The sequence below is a fragment of the Ahaetulla prasina genome, chromosome 3 (genome assembly GCF_028640845.1).
Source record: "Ahaetulla prasina isolate Xishuangbanna chromosome 3, ASM2864084v1, whole genome shotgun sequence".
Classification (NCBI taxonomy): Eukaryota; Metazoa; Chordata; class Lepidosauria; order Squamata; family Colubridae; genus Ahaetulla; species Ahaetulla prasina.
In genome coordinates, this window is record NC_080541.1 from 181,902,500 (window position 1) to 181,924,834 (window position 22,335).

General features: G+C 35.8%; 1 protein-coding gene and 1 long non-coding RNA gene across 3 annotated transcripts in view; one reads left to right on the top strand and one right to left on the bottom strand.

Moving 5' to 3' along the window:
- The window catches only part of MTCH1 (mitochondrial carrier 1), a 22,386-nt gene extending 18,220 nt beyond the window's left edge, over positions 1 to 4,166 (top strand). The window contains exon 12 of the mRNA XM_058175327.1: positions 3,963 to 4,166. Coding sequence (XP_058031310.1) covers positions 3,963 to 3,992 — 30 coding nt within the window. The 3' untranslated portion in view covers positions 3,993 to 4,166. The remainder of the gene's footprint in view (positions 1 to 3,962) is intronic.
- The window catches only part of LOC131194396 (uncharacterized), a 24,997-nt gene extending 3,452 nt beyond the window's left edge, over positions 1 to 21,545 (bottom strand). The window contains exons 1-3 of one of the 2 annotated variants that reach the window (XR_009154159.1): positions 12,187 to 21,545; positions 11,395 to 11,460; positions 4,983 to 5,081 (exon numbers count right to left, since the gene is read on the bottom strand). This is a non-coding gene — a long non-coding RNA (uncharacterized LOC131194396). The remainder of the gene's footprint in view (positions 1 to 4,982; positions 5,082 to 11,394; positions 11,461 to 12,186) is intronic. The other variant, XR_009154158.1, reaches the window with a different exon arrangement.
- Positions 21,546 to 22,335: the final 790 nt, after the last annotated feature.

The following is a 22,335-nucleotide window of genomic DNA, read 5'->3' on the forward strand; positions in this document are numbered from 1 at the left end:
AAGTTTACTGATTCAAAATTTTACTAAGTTCAGTTGGAATGGCTTTTGGACAAACCGCTACAGGGATTGCACTGTTCAGATAGTTTTATTGCTGAGCTTTTCCTAACATTTAAACATTTAAATGTTTAACATTTAAACAACTTGGCTTACTTACAATTCCTACAATCAAATTACTCATTCTATTACTTTTCACTACAAGGAGATCTGTCAATTAATGTGAGTCCCACTTTTAGCAGCTTTGCAAATAGCATAGTAAATTTATATTTCTGGTGAAGGAGTATCTTTTTTACCAATTAAATATTCTTGCCTGCTGACAAATTGTCATATTCAAATTACTTACTCATGTGAATAGACTTAAATAGAGCCAAAGGAAGACTGAGTACTGTAAATGAAAGTGAGAATTCATGTGGCTTCAGTTCTAAATTTTATACAGTTAAATCATGCATATCACAAAGGTAAGAAAAAGCTATTTTCAAATTGCAATCATGCAGAAGATAACACAAAGGGAATATGGGAAATATGCGGCTTTGTCTTTTTGGTGCTATTAAAAACCTGAATTGATGTTGGCCATCGGGAAGCTTGACTAAAGAATGAAAATGTAACATTGGGATTCTGAAGTACACTAACTCATTGTGCAATATTAATACTGAAAATGTTGCTTAGCAAGCTGTGTTCCAGCTTTATCTATACACAGAAGAAAGTCTTGTTTCCATTTAGTGTTGCTGTAAATAGAGCCAGTGACTCCCTCCCACTTAACTTTGGTGATAGGTTTTATGTTTTCTGCATGTGTGTATGTATTACTCAGTAATTCCCAAATGGATCTGAGCTGGCTTCAGGAAAAGTGCTTTCTGGGTCAGGAGCCAAGTGCATTAATTTTGTAACTTTCATACAGTGAAGTATGGTATGTCTATTTTGTCATTGGTTTTCTTGGTATTTTCTTTTAACCCAGAAAGGAAAATGTTCACAATCTCTCGCTTCAGAAAAGTTGTAGGAATTCTTTAAAAGGGATGAAATTTGTCTTCCAAATACAGTGGCTCAGAAATTTTATTTTATCATCATGATCTTTTGAACCGATATATTTGTCCTGATGATTTGGAGATTACATCTGAAAAACATATTGTGTAAGCATTTAGCATATTGGGGAACGGTTTTATGGAATCTAGAAATGCAGGTGCTTCCATGGCTTCTGATCTTTGCCAAAATTTTAAAGTTGCTTATGTCAAAATAAACTTACAGTTACAGCAAATTAATTCAAAGCTTACTTGACATATGTTTGAAAATAAAATGTGAAAATGACCTCAACTGTGTTAATATTGCTTGTTAATATAAATAAGTAAATTAATTCAAATCTTATTTGACATTTGAAAAATAAAATGTGAAAATGACCTCAATTGTGTTAATATTGCTTGTTAATCTAAGTAGGTTTTCTAGTTTTTAATCTTTAAATGCAGCTTGAGATAGTCAAAGAAAAATTTGCACAATTGAATCTAGTTCCTTCTGCCTCTGGTATCAAGTGCAGAATATAAGTCCAGGTCTAATCAGATGAATAGTATTGTCCAAAAGCAAGCAAAATGCTTTCCACTCTATCCAAGCCATCTTAAAATGGTTCTTGTCTCTTGTCCTGAATTAGATATCATAGCTGATGGCATTGTTTTAAGATAAAGATAAGTGAATACAGAATTCAGGCATTTTTTTCTAAATAATAGTAACCCTTTTTTCTGAAGTAACTTCTAGAATGTAGATTATTGTAAAGAGAATGATGATATTTGGTATCTTGATTCTGTTGCAATAGTCTTTTAAAATAAGGATTGAAGTAGTAGGTCCTAGTTCTTATTTTATTCATTTATTCATGCTATTTTTGGACAAAATTTTAAGTCAAGGTTATCCCTTTTATCTAATCTTAAAAAATCTCTTAGTGTGCTTTTAGTTTTGTCAAAGTTGTTAATCATAAAATGTGCAAATTGAGCTTACCCATCAGTTATATGAGTCAAGGCTAACTACATGAAGTACTTATCTTTTAAAGATACCAATTTATGACATACTTACATAGATTAAATGCTTTTAAAATTAGGAACACTGTTCTATTTATATTTACTCTGAATTAAATTCTATTGACTACAATATGAGTTGCTCCTATGAAAGCACATACTGTTACAAGCCAAGTATGATCTGATAAAACCCCAGTGAAGGTCGTACCTGTGTCATGTAATGACTCATTAACATTAGACAAATTATTGTCTCTTAGCCTCAATCAGTACCCACTTTTTCACTCAGAGGAGAAAAGTGACATACTTAATGAACAAGGTCACTGTGGGAATGATTAAATAGGGATTACTAATGCTTTATATATGGAAAGCTTTGAATAGTACTATTCCATGAACAGTAATTTTTTAATAAATCTGATGGTGATATTACCCTTCTTTAACTGGAAGATGATTATCTAAGCAATACCTATAAAAGCCATATTGATTTTTAAATTAGACTATACAGGTGGTATTTTTTCTTTCCTGTGCTGTTTGAGATTTCTTATCAGACTGCCAACTTCTGTCCTTAATTTATCCCTTTAAACTAAAGACCAGTACTAGGTTTTGTTCAGTCATCGCCTTTTGAAAATAGTCTTATTGTCATTACATAACACAGATACTCCCCATCTATTGGGATAACGTCAGACTCATGACAGGCTATGACTAGATACAAGGCAGTTTCATATGGCTAGTCTGAATGTTCTCATAATTCTCTCAGTCTGTTCTCAGAAGCATTCGATATATTTTACAATCTGCTTCAGAGATGAAGCATTTGTTTTTTTTGCCAGATCCCATTCTTGTTTAGTTGAGAAAGGAGGGATATATCAATTTCTGCATTTTTGTGCTCAGTCAGCTGGCAAATTGCTGACTGATTTGGTTGTACAACTGAGTAATGTATTACTAAGACAACAGGGAGCAAATGGTATGGATGGTTTTTTTAAATTCAGCAAAGGTACATACAGAGTTACTCAAATTCAGAATGTGATTTGACAGCAGAACCTTTTCAGATTCATTCATTCTAAAGCCATCAAAAGCTTATACAGTATTGTTTATTAAGTATAGTAAAGGGTTTAAAATGCAATTTAAAATAATACAGAATACTGTAACTATTTTAATTTTTAAAATATGCAATTTTAAATTGAGAATCAAAAGTTAAAATATATAAATTATTTAATAAATAGATATGAATTATCCCTCTGGCTCTGCAAGGGATAAATATTGAATTTAAACAGTTACTAAGCTACTGTAGTATGGGTTCATAGTTAGCTAGGATTTCATAATAAGCTGAGCCAAAAACCAATCACATGTTGGCTTAGCATTATATGTGAATCCAACAAAGATGGCATCAAAAGAGCTGCTCTGGGAAGTTTATATCATAACTGGAATGCCACTACTTAGAGATTATTTCCTCTTTTTGGTCACCCATCTGTCATTTGCTGAGGGCACTCTATGAAGAATTTTTGAATATCTCAAAACTGTGTGGCAAGAGGAAGCCTTTCTTGAATCTTAAAACTCCACTGCATTCCACCAAGAACTTGGCAAACAACTTGGATGGAGCAGTTCTTTCTAAAAACCCAGCTGTGCTTGTGGTAAGTCCAGCCCAGACTTTGCTGGGCTGAGGAGACACCAGAAGTAGAACAGTACCTCAGATCTACTAAAACAGGACACATGCAGCTGAGAGCTCACTTCCTTCTGATCGTTTCCTATTTTTAGCATAATACAGCTGTTTTGAATTTTGAGAACTAATTCGTTGAGCAAAGTCACTAAGTACCTCCCGCTTTGTAATTCTTCAGCCTTTCTCAGTAACAAACTGTGGCAAGTGGTTCACTTATTTAATATTCATGATGTATAATTGTGTCTTTTTCTGTATCTTGCATCTATCTTGAAGGAGAACATGTGCCTGTCTCCCTCTTTGTTTCCTGTGTGTTTTATATCTAGTTCCATTTGGAGATAATGGTATCATCTTGAACTGCAAATGATTTTCCATTTCATCTCCCACCACCACCATTATGAAGAGACCTGCTGTTTTCCAGAAAATTGTAACTGAAAAGTGTTAATCTTTCAGTTTTTCAATGTATGTTTTGATATTTTTCAAGCAGTGTTCTTAACAAAAAACAGAGTCCAAATAAAAGTTTAAAGTAACCATGGCTTTAATTCTCAAAGATGAAATTGGAAAATTATGTATGATGGAAGAAAAGAGTTTAGTTGCTCATCTCCCCCCACCCCCCAAAATTGACCAGCACAACTATTAAATTATTTGAAACACTTGAATATCTACGTCAGAGCAGACCTAGAAAGGTTTATATTTTTGAAGCTTTATACTCAAGCAAATGCTGAGATAAAAGTTTGAAATTTGTTCATATTACAAAATTTTATTTAGTTTTGAATCTGAGAATTTCAAAGTGAGGTTTTCAATCCAGGTGTTTTTGTCTCAAAATTCAGTGGCTCCTGGCTTACTTTCATTATATAGTGGCTTGTTTGCTTGTTCTTTTAATTCTAAAAGCTGTTTAGCTGCTACCATTTCCCCTCATTGTTAGAAAAAGATACAAAATTTTGTTGCAAACTAATGGAATGCATTGCAGAAAAGTAAAATCTGTCTTCACAGACTTGCAAAATAAGCCCATCTTTACAGATTTGCAATTTAAAATCAACTCTGATTTTGTGAGTCAGGATTTAGCTATATGTACTCACCTGTAAAATCATGTTGAGTAGTTTAAGATTAAATCTCTCACAATTTTGAGTATTTGTCATTCCTTTGAAGCTTCAGCAGTTTAATGATATCCTTGGCTGATTTTAAACTTTAGACTTTCATTATCATAAGGTTACTATACAAATGCACCATTAATACACACAGCTAATCTGTAGCAAAAAATAATGTCATAGAAGCCAGCTGGAGTCAGGCAATTCAAAATATACATAACTTCAATAACAACAACCAATGTCACAAAAAGAACATACCTGCACAAAAGGAAGGAAATCGGGCCAGTGAGTTTTAGAGTAAAGCTGAATGGCCACAGGACAGTGTCAATTGGACCAGGAATGGAGAAATCAAGAAACCTTGAGGATGAAAAATGGAATGGAGTATTTGGGAAAGAGCATGACTGGTTGAACACCTAAAGAGAAACTTTAGTCCAGGCCCTAAATGTCAGTGGCGCGTCAATATCAAAATTGTGAAATCAAACATCGATACCGATCTGGGGTAGTTGGAAAGCATTTGAGTAATCACAATATTTGGCCCATGAGTTTAGGAGCAAATATGTTTTAGATCTACCTTGATTGTCTAAATTTCATTCTAAAGGAGGTGACAACTTCCCAGGTATTGGGCTCAGATAGCTTCTCTGTACTGTGTTAGAGTAGCCTACTGTGCAGAGAAGATGCTTTCCAGTCAGGACAAGAGAGTGTAGGATATGACTGGAGATGATGCAGTGTTGCTTGCTAAACAGAGGATCCATTATTGATGCCATGGAGCACGCCCTTGGCCTAGAGTGATAGGAATGTTTGCTTTCCTCTGCTCCTGTTGTACAGTGCCAGAGCAGGCAGCACGTAGACAAGAAGACAACAGATCCCAACAGGAGGGGGAGAGGGAAGTAAGCTTGACTGGATTTTGCTATCCATTAATCCCTAGTCTCCTTTCTTGGTGTTTCATTTGGAGGTGACATTAGGAAGCCCATAATCCAGATCAATTTTTGAATGCTGAATTCAGAGTGAAAGTGGCAGGCATTGAAATCATGTCTCAGTCAGGAGCAGGACAAATTATGTTTGTCCTGCTCCTGACAGAGACTTGCAGAGAGATTTTTTTTAAAGAAACTAAGATCTCGTAAAAATTATAAAATAAGGATAAGAGCAAAACAGAATACTTCTGTTATTATTTATTTATTTAGCTCAAGAATTCCATTTTTTTCTAGAATTAGTTGATCCATTCTGGAATGGTTCATGCATTTCCAGATGTATATTATTCAAGACTGGGAAAAAATCATTGTAAAATTAATTATTTCTTCTTATGATAAAGTGCACTTCTGGAAATATGTGAACCGCATGCAGAATCTGCCAGACATCCCATTCCAGAGGGAAAAAATGGCATGTTCTGGAGCCAACCATTCTATATCACACAATTTTTTTTAACAAAACAAAACAAAAAGCTATCAACTAGAAATGACTTGGTCTAAATAAAATTGTAGTCATTAAAATGTTAGATAATCACTATAGAGATCCAAGTAGAAGTTTCTATGTGATCATGGATCTCACCGGTGATTTTGGACTATTAATATAGTCCATGTTACAGGGTTTTATGAGGAAAAATGAGGAGGGATCCCAATATAAATGAAAAATTGTAAATTGTAATAGTACTGAGGCAATACAGGTGAGATGGGCTGTTCTAAGCACAGCAAGAATTAGAAACACAGTTTGAAGTATGAACTTATTTTATTAGATTTTTTCCCACCTTTATTATTTTATATGTAACTCAAGATGACAAATACACAGTAATAATATTCCTTCCTCCTATTTTCCCCACAACAATTCTGTGGGGCTGAGAGAGAGTGACTGGCTCAAAGCCACCCAGTTGTTTTTCATGCCTAAAGTGGGACTAAAAGTCATAGTCTCTTGTTTTCTCAATCGGGAACCTTAAACATTACACCAAACTCTCTTAACATCGTAATAGATAGGCACAGTCACAGTGGCAGAATGGAACATTATGTTAATCTACTCCCAAGTTTTAAAATTGCTCCTTATATTGGGCCCAATCACAAACCTACCTACTGTTTTTTATATTAATAGGCAGATGCAGGGATCCTTTTAAGCAAGAAACAATATCTAAAACCTATAGATAGCAGCATAAATGAGAACATTTTTCTGCCTTTATTATTATGTAGATCAGAAAAGAACCCTCTAGTCAATGATGTCAACCTTGTGGCGTCACATTGCCATCACATGATGTTTCGCAATGTTTTTCCCATTCATGGAGCTGGGGTGGGCGTGGCTTATGTGGGCCACCAGTTTGACCCCCCTGCTCTAGTCTATTAGAAGCTGAGCTCTCATTTATTGCCTAGCTGCATGAAAGTGATGGAAACTGAAGCTTCACATTCTTAGGGAAGTGTATTTGAGTGTTTGAAATTATATGTATTGTTCATTCAAAATAGTAAAACTATTCGATTTAATTTAATGCCAAGAATTATTTCAGTTTTCTTACACATACCAGATTATTCTGCTAGACAAAAAAGGAGCAATGTGAAGAAGGTGAAGTGGAGAATGATGCCCAAATTTTATTTCTCTCAGCCAGCTATGCAAATCTTTAAAAATTATTGGTGCATTTCTTACTGTTATTTCTTATTCCTTTAAAAAATCTTACATAGAAAACGTTTATCTTGGCTTTTCTGACAATAGTTATTATAAACAATACTGAGCATTACCTCAGTATTTTTAAATGACCAAACTATATATGATAGGCTCAACTTGAGGTACAAGACATGGACAAGACTACAAGATACTGTCCAAATCTGAAAATCACAAATTCTGATAATTTGTCATGATCAGGTGTGAGAATTTGTTTTCTTACAAGGCCAAAGTAAAACAACTTCATGTCATATTCTGACCCAAATAACTAACAGATGGAAACTAGGCTTCTTGCCCAAAATGGAGAATTTAGGACCAGTCTATCCATAGGTGACCCAGGATAAAGAGGTAGAAACATTGAGTCTACTATATGGGATTTGCTTTTGATAACCCCACAATCATTGTTTTTCATAATGACTTATTAGGTCTACTGAAATAAAAGATATTTAACAAACATTCTGGATCCTTGAGTGCCTGGCAATTGTTTCTAGTCTATCCCGCTAGGAGAACTTTGAGATTGGGTAAGCTTGGTGGATAGTGTGGGGCTTTTGCAGGATTGTAGCCATTTGCTAAGCACGGAAACTTGGGAAAGTGTCTTATAGGAACAGCTGAAAGATGTGGTAGGGCATGCTCTTCCAGCTGGAATGTCAGGGAAATATCACCATATGGCTGACTGGTTTTTGCCAAGCATACATCTAGACCCTTCCTTGGAGTAGCAGCAGTGGGAAGTAAATTACTCAAATATGCTACTGAGTCCCTTAATGCAGGGGTCCTCAACCCCTGGTCCATGCCACAGTATCGGGCCATGGCCTGTTTGGAACCAGGTAGTTCAAGTGGGCAAGCTCATGAGCATGCAGAGCTCCATTTGTGCAATCAGTGGGCACATGAACAAAACCATCCCCTCTCCCACCACCACCACTGCCAGTCCTCGGAGCTGGAAAGGGTGGGACCGCTGCCTTAATGGGTCTCTTTCAGCATGCAAAGAAAAGAGGGAGCACTTGTTCAGCTTTGCAATGAAAAGTGGTTTTTTCATTTGACCCTGATCCCCACTTTTTTCATTCTTCTCGTTGGGCATTCTCTTAGTCACATTCCTTCTTGTAAAAGACTCACTATGACCACCCACTGTGCTTCGTTTGAACAGGGCAAGGAACTCTTTATCAGACCAACATCACAAAGTTCTAGAGCAGTTCTAGAATGAGGAAAAGCAACTTTCCAGATCTCAGGTAATAACTGATTCACACAAACTATCTAGGTAAAATCATTAATACAGTAATAGTATATTAAAATAAGATAGAGTATAGCAGTGAGATTTAGCAAGATTAAAAAAAACTTTTCTGGTGAAGATCAAAAGGGATGACTTTTAACTACGACATTTGTGTTCTAACCATTACCAGCTAGTGGCTTCGATCTGCCTTTATTTTAATTTTATTATTATTACTATCCTTCCAAGTAAGGAATTGGTTTTATTGTGTTAAAATGAGTCCCAGTTTTACATGTATTACATTCTATGATTTGTTTTCAATCCCAGATTACATGTTTTGGGAGTTGTATGCCATCCAGAGTTAAATGATTGGAGCAGCCTATAACATACTAACTAACAAAATAAATCGTACCTCTTTTGTTATTCAATCATTTCAAATGCATTGGCTTTTATGGCTCTGATGGTTGGATTGCTTTTATAATTTTTTTCTCTGATCTGATTTTTCTAATCACCATTTGATTATTTTTTTCCTGAATCCTTTAGAATTTTTCATGCTGTGAAATTGATGGACTTTTTTTTAACCACAGGATGCCTTCGGATGATGTAAAATATCTTAGGCATTGTAAAAAAAATAAAATGGTGACTGCCAAAGACAGCTGCTTTCACTAGAGAAGCATAAGCCCCATTCTGCCCCAGAATCAGTGATGAATAGGTATGAATGAGACAACAAAAAACCCCAAATAATAGCATTTGTTTCTTAACAAATGAAGACTGAAGCAAATGATTTTCATTCGGTTCAGGTTTGCATTCACTACAAAAAAAATTTGCATCCCTATCAGCAATTGCTTCTTGTTTTATTATGCAAAAATAATGGAGAACAAAATAAAAAATAAAATGCCATTCTGCAGCAAAACAAATAACCCCAAAACAGTTTTTTGCTCAGGTTTTCTAATTGCCAGTATCTTCCCTAATCTTAGAAATTTCAGAGTTTTAAATTGATTTAAAACAATTTGTAAAAAGATTCTGGTCTATTTAGTTTTACTTCTAAAGGAAATTTTATATTGCTTTTCTTTATAATACTCTACAGAAAAGGAACCCATCATTTGAAGTAATAAAACATATTAATACAATATTCACATTAGAGGAAGAAATATTTAAAATATTTCCAGATTATCTTCAAATACTTCAGGTTAGCTCCAAAACTGTTTGTCATGGCAGAGCCCAAGTTGCTTTGAACCATTTCCATTACTTACTTCAAAGGCCAAGTCATTCTTTTAAAAAAATATCCCAGAACAGATCATAAAGAAGTGGATATGTTTAGTGTGCATTTTTCTGCCTCCCCAAAATTGATGTGGACAGTACGCAGTATTTATCTGTAATTGTTGGGATCTCTTTCTCTTAACAATAGCAACCTTACAGTACTCTTCCTGCCAGCTGATGTTTATTAAGTCATGATCCATCTCTATATCTAGCCAAAAAAACCATCCTAGATTAAAAAAGGGGAACGTTGCAAGCCAAGAAAAGACTGATGGCTTTGTTGCTGGCATCACAGTTTATTCCCAGTGCCACAACACCAACATGTAGTATGATTGGTTATATTTTCATGACAATGAAATCTACCTTACAGAATCATAACAGGAGAACTCAAATAAAAAAGAAGCTGTTTGCCCTCATGGAGAGAAGGAAGACATAGAAGTAAGGAAGCTGACCATTTCTTTTTCAAATAGAGACATGAATATTGTATTCATTTACATGTTGTTTTTTGTCCAGTATACTTAATATGGCTTAGAGTTTAAAATGATCCTATTGCACAAATATTTCTGGTGTTATCCTGTTTTTGAACATGGATTCTTTTAGCCCAGAATTGGTAGGTTTGCCTCTAGAGGGCTCTGCTTGGTTCCAAAGGCTGCTGAGCTGTAACAGCGGCCATTAGTCACCAAGGGACATCACTCAGTCCAGTTAATTTGGTCAGGGAAACGTGCTCGTAAAGCTTCGCTACATTTCTTTCAAGCTGGAGAAATCAATTCTAAGCAGTTTGGATAGGATACAAGAGGCCCAGATATAAAGGTCGCAGGTTGGGAGGGAGAGAAAGTGAGAAATTGCCAGGTTTTGTTACAGGATTAAAAGCATCTTATTAAGGATCCTATTTTCCTTGTTGATAGGAGAATATGGAACTATCTGGTAGGAAGAAATATATAGCTATAATGTTAAGTAAAATGGCTTCTGTTCTTACTCCAATGGGTGAGAACCGTATGTGTTACTGGAAAGACTTTGTCTGCAACCATGATGCCCAAGAATATTTCAAAATAATTTTTTTTCCATATAGAAGGTCTTGGAAGTTCACAACTATAGAGAGCGAAACAGTGGGGTGGTTAATGCTACTTTCCTGGCTCCTTTTGGTTCTTTCATTTCCTTTACTCCTTTAATTCTAAATTGCTGGAGCAACATGTAGAGAGCCACTTATGTTGCACCAGATGTAAGGAAAAGCTCCCCCTCATCCCCTTGCTTTCCCTTGATTAAAACATTAGAATTCTTTAATCTCTCTGAATTGAGTTTCTTCCTTAAAAGCTGCCTGTTCTCTTTGATACACCAAAGCAGTTCTTGTCACGCTGCCAAAGGAGGCCGGGAGGAGTGTCACACAGCTCAAACTTTTACAAGCTGAGTGAGCCGGAAAACAAGCAAAGGCACACAGACATAGCGGGAGAGAAAAAGAGAGAAAGGGAGACAGAGAACGAGAAAGTGAGAGAGAAATCTTATTTTTAATTTTTGTTTTTGTGACATTTGGCTATGAATGTATTTTTTTCTCTTTTTAATTTTTTTGGGTCTAAGTTGACAAACCTTTGTGAAACTTGGAAGAGAGGAGAAAATGACGTCACTGCAATCTGGGGGTGCCTTTTGCGCTGCCTGTCAGATCCAAAAGAAAAGAACAGAGCAATAAAACAACGGCTGTCTCTGTCTCCTTCGTTAAACATGGCACTAATTGGATGTTAATTTCTCTTTGCTCTTCTCGCTGTTTGATTGTGAGAACTCGGTTCTCCCCCACCCACCCCCAGCAAGACTCTTGCCAATAGCAGGGAGTCCATACTGTATGTTCCCTCCCAACCGTGGGCTCAAAACAATTCAGAAGCCGGGCAGTATTAAAAATGCAGAAAGGGGAGGGGAGGGAGGGATTGGATTTGGGAGTTTCACGAAGCTCAACATTTTCCATTCATTGTGCTGTACAGAGTTCGGAGTATTCTCCCCCCCCCCTTGTGTTCTGTCCAGTCTCCTTGGCAGCATGGAAAAAAAAGAATTAACCCAACCACTACCCAACCCATGTGTGAAACAGCATGTAGGAGAACTAGTGCAGACAAGAAGCTGTTGCTGTCTTTTTCACCCGGGTCACCCTTAAGGGGTGTTTGTGCTTCTTAGCTTGAATTCTAGAGGGTCCTGAGTGCATCTATGATTGATTCCTAATGTACATGCATGCACACCCATGCATACAGCAGGGGGAAAAGGTAAGTTAAGTACAGGGTTGAGGAAGAGCAGGGTGAAATTTACCAAGGGAGATGGTGGGTGGGTGGAGAAGAAGAAGGGGAGGGGAAGAAACAGGAGGGGGTGGAGGGTAGAAATGTGGGAGTAAAGTCCTACCTGGGATCGGTGCCAACTTCCTGCACAGGGCTGCAGACCCGCAGCTTTGAGCAACCCACCAGAGGCGACTTTTCTCTCTTGTCACGATTCCAAGAGGCAAGAAAGGCAACAGGAACAGGTACAACAGATGCAAAGCAGCCTTGTTTGCCAGGGTGTTGGTGGGTAAGCCCTCTTCTCTCCCCCGCTTTCTTTCCCTCTCCAATCCTTATTGCAGACAGCTGTATTTTTAAATGATCCTTCCAAACAGGGTCGACGAAGGAGGCTTTTTCCTTTAATTTTTTTTTTAAATGATTTTATTGTACGGCTTTGGAGGGGTGAAGGGGCTTTTTATTCTCTTGCAAACATCTCCTGTCCATTAGGATTAACATGCAGGAGATGTGACTGTCACTTTGCTTATTGACAGTTGCCTGTACAGGGATGGGAAATGGCTTTGTTCCGTGCTGCCTGGGAAGCAGTGCCAACTCTGACTTGGCAGCTAAGCCAGAGTGGGCAGGGAGAATGCGGGGAGAGGGAAAGCAAGAGAGAGAGAGCGAAAGAGAGAGAAAGAGAGAGAGAACGACTGCTGAGGCTTCCAAAGTGGAAATGGCTGTAGGCCCATTTCTGAACGAGCAGCTATTCACTGCCCCTTTCGCTCGCTCGTTCGCTTACTCGCTTTCTTTCTTTTTTTAATTTCTTTTCTCTCTCTCGCTCTCTCTAAGACTGGCACAGGAAAAAATGGAAAATGGGAGCTAGAGGGAGGGTGTCCTCTTCTGGCATATCCCGGTAGTTTGTTTGCTTGCTTTGATTTGTTTTTAAACCATCCTCATCTCCATTTATGCCTCTTAACTCCATTTTTGCCGCCGACAAAAGAAACATTTCGCAAAACGAAACTGCTTCTTGTATAACATAAGAGGGTTGTTTTGTGTTTGTTTCCTTTTTGTTTCATTTTGTCTTTCATCTTCTTTGGCAGTGTTTTAAAGGAGGTTGCCGCCTCCAACATCTCAAGTTAGGAAAGTAGAAGTCAACATTTATTTTATGTATATACCTTGGGCTGCTAAAACAGAGAGAAGAGAGAATGAGCTGCTTGTTTTAACTGGCATGGGTTGAAAGAATAGGTATTGGTTGAAATTGCCCTTTGGAAATGGTTCTCAATAGAGACTGAAAAACTTTAGAGATATTTGCTTGTGGGGGTGGGGTTCCATGGATTTTTTTACCCCTAGTTTGCTAATAAAGGGAGACTATTTGAAGGGTATATTGAAGTGGAGTTCCAAGTGGAGGAATTTGTGCCAGCTTCTCTTTATGCCAGCCTCTTGTCGGCCTTGGCGTCTCATTCGGATGAAGCCTGGCATGCAGGCACCGCCCATTTCTTGGCGCTGAACTGCTCTGAGAAGGAAAAGGGAGCGCATGGGGGGGGGAGCTGTTTCACTGAAACTGGCCTTTCTTGAAAAAAGAAACCATTCCTGATGATTGTCCAGATCATCGAAGTTAAAGCAATCGGCTACTGAGCAGCAAAATCTTTCTCCTTCCCGGCACATCTCTTTCTGGTACGAAATCAAATGTAGCTCTTTTGAAAATATTTTAAAATGCCATTTTATTTGTCCAAGTGCTTTGGCACTTGCTACTCCTACATCCTTTCTTCCCTCCTCCATTCTTCTCGCTTTTTGTGTTAAAACATTCCATTTTTTAAAAACCAACCCAACTTGTTGGTGGGCTTTATTATTTATTATTTCTCCTGACTGTTAATCAGGATTTCCTTTTGATTTTTCAAAATATTTTGATTCTGGGTAATTGGAAGCTAATTTTTTTTATTTTATTTTGGATTTTTGCCACCCTACGCAGGAGAAAGAAAATTGTTGAATCATATCAGACTTGCAATTCAACATGGCAGCCCCTGCTAAGATTGTCTAGTTTTGCAAGGCTGAAAGACATTGCAAGAAATGCCCCTTTCTGGGTACATAAATTTTGATACAGCTAACAAAGGGATAAAGAAATAATTAGACCTTTGGAGGAATGATTGGAGGAATTTTATATGCTGTCTTCAAGAAGAGGGAGAATTCGGCCATGTTATCCTCATCTCAGTATTTTGTAAGTGTTAACTATTTGCAATCTGTTCTGTACTATCATTTAAATGATGATTTGTTACTTGTTCAAATTTTCTTTTTGTTTCGCTGACACAATTTTGGGTTTCACCAAGACAATTTGGGGTAAAAGATTGTTTTGTGATATTCTTCAAGATTTGTTATGTGATATCACAATTTGTTTTTTATTGGGATAAATCTATATAAGATGTTTTTTGGAAACAAGAAAGGTGGGTGAATTTTTCAAAATACCCACTTTGCTTAATTTTCCCTTTCACATTCAAGAGCCTTTCTCCGGTTGCCGCTGATACAAACTTTGATGAACTACTCTACAGCAAACTATATGCCATTTGCCATGCAAGGTTGGAATGGAATTTAGTGGCTTTGATTTGTGTTGATAAATCTGGCCTCTTTATGTCAAGCTTAATTTAGGCCTCTGTTGTCCAAAACAACAAAATTTGTTTCTCCGAAAATAAAAAAATCCCATCAATAAGCAATTGAATTTTTGTAAACATTGTGCTGTTAACAGAACATTTTTTTCTGCTAATAGCAATTTTTCAGGACAATAAACAGAAAGATATCTTAGCTCTGCACACTAAAAGCACGTGTTGAATGTAGAGCTTCAACAACTGCTTTTGCAAACTGTGAAACAAGGAATATTTCATTAATTCTTTCTATATTCCCTGTTTCCCATTGTAATAGTAATATTGAGGACAGACTTTGATTCTAGCTTCTCTCATTCTTAGGAGGGCTTACTTTAGTTGGGGAAAAAAATCCCTTCTTTGCAAATGCAAAATTGTCCGCAATTTTGCCAATAATCTATTCGCTAGAAAACCCATTGTCTCCTAGATGAAATCTTTATAACCCTAAAAGTAAAGAGTATCTCTCAGTTCTTGATGTTGTGCGAGGTTGTCTTTCACTTGAGTAATTACTCTTTTCATTTCATATTACTGTGCATTTGCTATAATCCACCATTTTGTATCATGCTTTCCTTGTCCTCACTACTTCAGTGAGTCTGAAGTCTGCCTATCCTAATATAAATTTCAACATTTTGTTACCAAGTAGGCGTGAGGTAAAATGTGATATTTCAGATAATGTCTTGATGAATTATTGACTTCCCTCATTACAGACATACCTACCCCTGTGCTGAATTACTCAGACTTTCTGTAAGGCCCAAATCAGATTTAAATGAAAGTGTTAAAATTCTGCTGAGATCACGATTAGGAAATTTGTGTGGGTGCACAGAAAATTGCATGATGGATTTTACAGAAAAATTAATACATCCAGCAAGAAGCAAAGGCGACAGTTCAAATGCTCAGAATCTTTTTTACAATTTTCAATTTAAACTTCTGTACTCCATGAATCCATTCTTTTTCTATCACTGTCCACTGAATGTTTTCAGTAGTACTATATACATCCCTGAAATAATCCTTTCATGTTTGGGGTAACATGTATTAATTACTCAAGAACGTTCAGAGATGGTACTTTATTATTTAATATTTAAGAAAAAAGCCAAAAACGTATTTATCAAGTTGCCTGAGAAATGTGAGGAAGACTGTCAGAAAGAACAAGGTGGTGGCAGGGATGAGCTACCACCACCATTTTGAATTAGGCCAAAATCAGCAGATATTCAGCCAGGTTGAGAATAAAGGGAGATACTTTTAAAAAGAAGCATTGTCATTTTGAGTGCTTTTCTTCACATTTTTGCACCATCCCTAATAGTCAGCTATAGACATGTGGTTTATTTGCTAGCTTTAACAGCATAATTGCTGTTAATTTGACATAACCTGCAATTTAAAATTTAAAAATGTGGTCTTCATTGAGAAAACAGAAATCTGGTTTCCCACTGTTTCCAAATATATCAGTGTAATTTAGAATATGGTGGTTTTCCTCCTATATCCCTTTCTGATGTAAAGTTCTTCCTTGACATTTTTTTCATTTGTGAATACATGCAATTATTTAAACATTTTCATCTGTATATTTTTTGGTTTATTTCCGTTTTTTGTACTTTTCGCTAAATATGTTATTTAGCCTTTGATCCCGTCACTTTTAAATTTTCTTTTTTTTTCTTTTGAAATACTTATTATTCCTTTTCTAAATAGGGTTTTATGGAAGCAGGAATTTTATGGAAGCAGGAAATAATATTTGAATTTATATTTCCAGAAGCACATCACTGGAACAATTTCAATAGTGCAATTGCGCTATTGAAGATCTGCCATTGTAAAAAATATTCTGGAGCAACGTATATTAGAGCAGAATATTAGAGCAACGTAATTTCTAGATTGGGAAATTATTTCTAAATTAAATACTATATGGCTGAAGAGGGAATGATGGAAATCATATTATTATACACAATACTCCCATTTCATGGTGTATACAAGAAATTGTTTGTTTAAGCAACCCTCAGCATAATTTGTCTAGCTACCAAGTCTGGTCTCAAGACTAGCTTATTTGATATTAATGGCTTAATATTAAACAAGCAAATTTGGTTGAAGAATACAGCAGTAGTATAGTCTTTCATAAAATGATGCGTAGCAATTTAATAATGATGAACTTTGGAGTCTTTTTATCCCATTGAGTTAGTATTAAACATTTTTCAAGAGATAGGATTCTTCATACAGACTTATTCAGAATTTATTCAGACTTTTGGTGTGAATTTCTAGAACGTTTCCCCAACTTTAGCTCCTCGGTATAAATTGGAACAAAAAAATTTTTTCTCCCTATCAAAGGTTGGATACAATATTTACTACCATTGTGTAAAGTACAGGTTTGTGAGTATATTTCTATTGGCTAGATTATGTATCCATCTTCGTCTATGAGAAATTAAATCCAACATTCCTGATTTTCCCCCCTCCATTTCTTTCCAAACCTCACTTGAATTTAAAGCATGTCTATCAACTTTAGTGAATTTCTGTTGCTTTTTTTAAAAAAAACTAAATTTTATAGTATTTTTTAAAGTACCCAATAGTTTAGGTACCCTCCCATTACAGCACTGAAATGTCATGATTTCTGTTGGGATCTTATCAAATATTAACAAAATGTAATGAGATTCAACATTCTTATTAAATTTGATTACTTTTGAGAAGTATCCTGAAGAAATGCTGAAATATTACTTTGTAACTTTCAATTTATAGGGACAGGGAACACTTCTAGAAACTCTGAGTTCAATGAAGTATGTATGTATTGATAACCTCAGGGTAAAATAACTGATGTAATTACTTTATCTCTTTAAAATGGCAGACTAAGCGAACAGTGGTTCTGTTGCTTGACAACCAGATTTTGGTTACCAGTTTTAAGTAGACATCTCTTTTTTCTTTTTCTCTTTTAATCATTCATTCACTCTACAGAAAGCATCAAAATGTGTAACTTGATCATAAGTATAGCCCTACCCCAAAAGTAGTGGTTTTACCTAACTGAAACATTCACTTTAATGGTCATTTTTTATTTGTTTAATCATTGATGTTATAAAAATAGGTACACTGTGCTTTCTTTGGATCAACAAATTACAAGTATGAGAATCGCAAAGTGAGTCATGAATATTTAATATGTTAACATTTGCTTTTAAAAATTATTCTGACATGCATATTTCCCTATACCACAGAATGGACAATTCAAACATTTATATTAAAATGTTTAACATCACAAATAGAAAATGGTTTTCTCGCGAACCCTTGATTCATGATATACATTTAAAAAATGGGAAGGGGGCAATAATGCCTTGATTGCACATTCATGGCCACATTTGACTTTTTGATCTTCCATCAACAGACTTCCCTTCACACTTACTTGTTTTACCTCAGTTTTTCAGACATTTTGTAATATCCCTCTGCTGCCCAGTGAAAGTACAGTGAAATCTTGATTTACCTTTCTTTACCTTTAAAGCACCAAATATGCATGGTGATTTAGATCAGTTATGTAATAACATCATTGCACAATTGATGAAAACTGTTGCAAGTGACAGATTTGTATCATTTCTGCAATGATGTCATCATGGAAATGATATTTATTCAGTTTATATATACTTTCATATTTAATAGACGTATATTTGTTAAGTAAATAAACAATTCCAAGATTTATGCACTTCTCTGCTAATTCATTAAAATGAAGTTAAACTATATGTATTTTTCCTACTTTATAGCACTGTAAAGAAAATTTTTGTAGTAGGTCAAGGAATCATTGGTATATGATTCGTAGGTATCCTTGCCAATACCTAGCTACTCTTCTCCTGTTAATGAACTTCACTTATGAACCATCCTGTAAATTCTCAGGAGATGTAGTAGAACTCTCCAGATGTTTTAAATTATCATTTTCAGCATCCTTTGCCATTGGCCAAGGTGCTTATGCAGCTAGTGTGTGTAGTCCAACATGTTCTGGCTGGTCACAAGTTCTTTGCCACTATTAAAGTTCTTCCATCAGTCATTTGAACCAGAGAAAAAGGAGATTATCCATTAAACTCTTCTATGCAACAGAGGGATAAAAGAAATATAGCTGTGTTGGGAGCAAACAAGTCTTGACAGCATTTAAGGCATTATTTGTACACAATTAATATGTTCAAGTCTAGAAATCTCAATATAAAATGATTGAGGGTATAACCAGACCTTTGCTTTTTATCTGTATTGATGCTTGCCAATGCCTGTTTCGTAGAAGGACATATAATTATGAATTCAAGGGATCCATATTAAAAGCAATGCTATCAGTAGACTAGCATCAACAATTGTTCTAAACTTTAATTTCTCATAACTAAAATCCTATGGCATTTCGGGACCCCTTCACAAATGGATATCTGCTTTTCTGTCTAACAGACAACAAGTGGTCAAAATTGGCAATGCTCTATCAAATCCTGTTCCTGTCAAGAGTGGCGTTCCTCAAGGCAGCGTCCTTGGACCAACACTCTTCATACTATACATTAATGATTTTTGTGACCATATCACAAGTAATTGTGTTCTCTTTGCTGATGATGTCAAACTATTTAACACCACAGACAATACATCTATCATTCAAAAAGACCTTGATCATCTAACCACTTGGTCTAAAACTTGGCAACTCCAAATCTCAACCAACACATGCTCAGTCTTACATATAGGAAAAAAGAACCCAAACACTAAGTACATGCTTGATGGACATTACCTTACAGATGACCCCCAATGGACATTACCTTACAGATCTTGGAGTTTTCATGTCAAATGATCTAAGTGCCAAAGCCCACTGCAACTACATAGCAAAAAAAGCTCTAAGAGTTGTAAACCTAATCTTATGTAGCTTCTTTTCCAAAAACACTACACTACTAACCAGAGCATATAAAACATTTGCTAGACCAATTCTAGAAATCAGCTCGCCTGTTTGAAACCCTCACCACATCTCTGACATCAATACAATTGAACGTGTCCAGAAATATTTTACAAGAAGAGTTCTCCACTCCTCTGAAAACAACAAAATACCTTATCCCACCAGACTTGAAATCCTAGGCTTAAAAAACTTGGAACTCCGTTGCCTTCGACAAGACCTAAGTTTAACTCATAGAATCATCTATTGTAATGTCCTTCCTGTTAAAGACTACTTCAGCTTTAATTGCAATAATACAAGAGCAACCAACAGATTTAAACTTAATGTCAACCGCTTTAATCTAGATTGTAAAAAATATGACTTCTGTAACAGAATCATCAGTGCTTGGAATACTTTACCTGACTCTGTGGTCTCTTCCTATAATCCTAAAAGCTTTAACCAAAAACTTTCTACTACTGACCTCGCCCCATTCCTAAGAGGACCATAAGGGGCGTGCATAAACGCACAAACGTGCCTACCGTTCCTGTCCTATTGTTTTTTTTCCTTTTCTTCTTCCTATATATATATATATATGATTATACCTCCTAATATTTACTCATATATATGTTTATATACTATATAATCTTTTTGTATGATGTTGTGACAAAATAAATAAATAAAATAAAATAACTTGGGGACCCACTGGAGGTTACTACTATATTAAATACCACTCCCCCCCATCCCCTGCTTGCTCTCCATCCATTTTTAAATCTCATATTGCTGTATTTTCCTTGCTTATTTTATTATTTCATTATTTTGGTACTGTTATGTTTACACTTTTCATTTCTGTTTTTTTCTGTTGCAAGTAGCCCCACAGCAAGAGAGGTGGCAAATAAATTTAACAAATAATAAATTTTAATGCTTAGAATTTGAAGTGCTTTCTTAACAAGCTGTTTATATTAAAATACATTTTAATTCTTGTATTCTAAACAGATTTCAGTTAGTTGATCACCTCCACATTTAACTTATCATTGTGATGAGGCATAAGATAATAATACATTTCAGTGATTTGATTTCTATTACCAGATGTCAGTATTTATATTAGATTCCAGTTTTCTTAGGCTAAGAATACTTCATATATAATTTTGTTTAATTGATTTTTTTTTTTAAATCGTTAATGCAACAGAAGTTTCTTTTTCTCTCCTTTATTCTGTATTTGCTGTTTGTGCTCAAAATCTGTTCTGACAGACTGGAAGACTTGGAAATAGCTTACAGCTATTAAATTGTGCAATCAAACTATATCTGCTTCATTTGTTTATTTATTTGTCAAATTTAATATTTTCATTTTACTTGTTTGCCAAGCCATGCCATTGTTTCCCCTTTTTCCCTCTGTGGCATGATCTGGTAATGCACTATAAATGTTGAATTGCTAAATGCTATAAGAGACTATACCCTGTCTGTAAAGTTATAGTAATTAGGATTGGGCAGTCTTCAAAAACTGTTCAGAAGAGGAGCTTCAGGCCTCACACAAGAGTATACTTCTTGTGCCATACTTCTGCTATTCATTAAAGGAGCCAGGACTTTTCAGGCTTCTGAAAAAATATGCCATTGTTTTAAGGAGTTGTTTAATTTAAATAAATGTATTCTTAAAGCAAAGATATACTTTGCTTTCAGGCTCACATAGAAACCCCCCAAAAGCCTCAGCTCCATTAGTGTCCCAGACACTTCTTCTAAATCATTCTTGGAAGTACACAAACCCTTAATAAATAATTATCAAATCCTGCATTATAAACTCCATTCATTATGGGAGAGAGTAGTTTATGATTTCTCCTTTTTATACATGAGCTTCCTCTTTAAGTTGGAGATAGATAGATGGTAAACAGACAGTTTTTATGTACTCTAATGTCTGGACTTAAAAATTAATCCAAGGAAGTAATTTCTTTTAACCAGTTCCTCTGTTTTCACAAAGTATAGGCTCCTCTATAGGATTAAGTTAGACTTTCAGATACATTTCCTTCTATATCTATTCATTATAGAGTCTTGGTAACTTTTAAAGCAACATTTCCCAAATCGATGTCCTCCACAGGACTTAAAGTTAAAAATCCTGACATTCCAAGCCAGCCAATAATCAAGTTGGCTTAGAATTCAGGCGGTCCCAACAGATCTTTCTCAATTCATTGAATTGAGAAAGGAGCTCTGAAAGACATTATGGAGTCTACAGTATAACCTAATTGGACTCATGATTAATGTTTCTAATGTACAGTATCTGGTGTTGCCACTGGAATAAGATATGAATAAGATATTCATTTCAGATTTTTTTAGGGTATACTGTATAGCAGGAGTGAAATTCCTGAAGAACCCATAGCGGAAATTTTGAGTAGTTCAAAGAACCCGCATATACCACCTCTGGCTGGCCCCAGAGTGAGATGGGAATGGAGATTTGGCAATATCATTTCCCCAGGAGTAGGGAGGGAATGGGGATTTTGCAGTATCCTTCCCCTGGAATGGGGTGGGAATGGAGATTTTGAAGTATCCTTCCCCTGCCACACCCACCAAGCCACACCATGCCCACCAAGCCATGCCCACAGAACCGGTAGTAAAAAAAATTGAATTCCACCACTGCTGTATAGCACTTCTAAAACTTGCAAAGATAGCATAGACATATATTCTCTATTTGTGAAAACTCACGTTCTAATACAACAGTCTAAGACAAGTTCTATATGTGCCTTGAGTAGCAAAGCAGTCTAAATCTCAAAACATAAAATGTATTGTTTAGGTAACTTGATTCCAAGTTTGGGACTAGAAGCTTGCCACTTTCTTATTGTCAAGA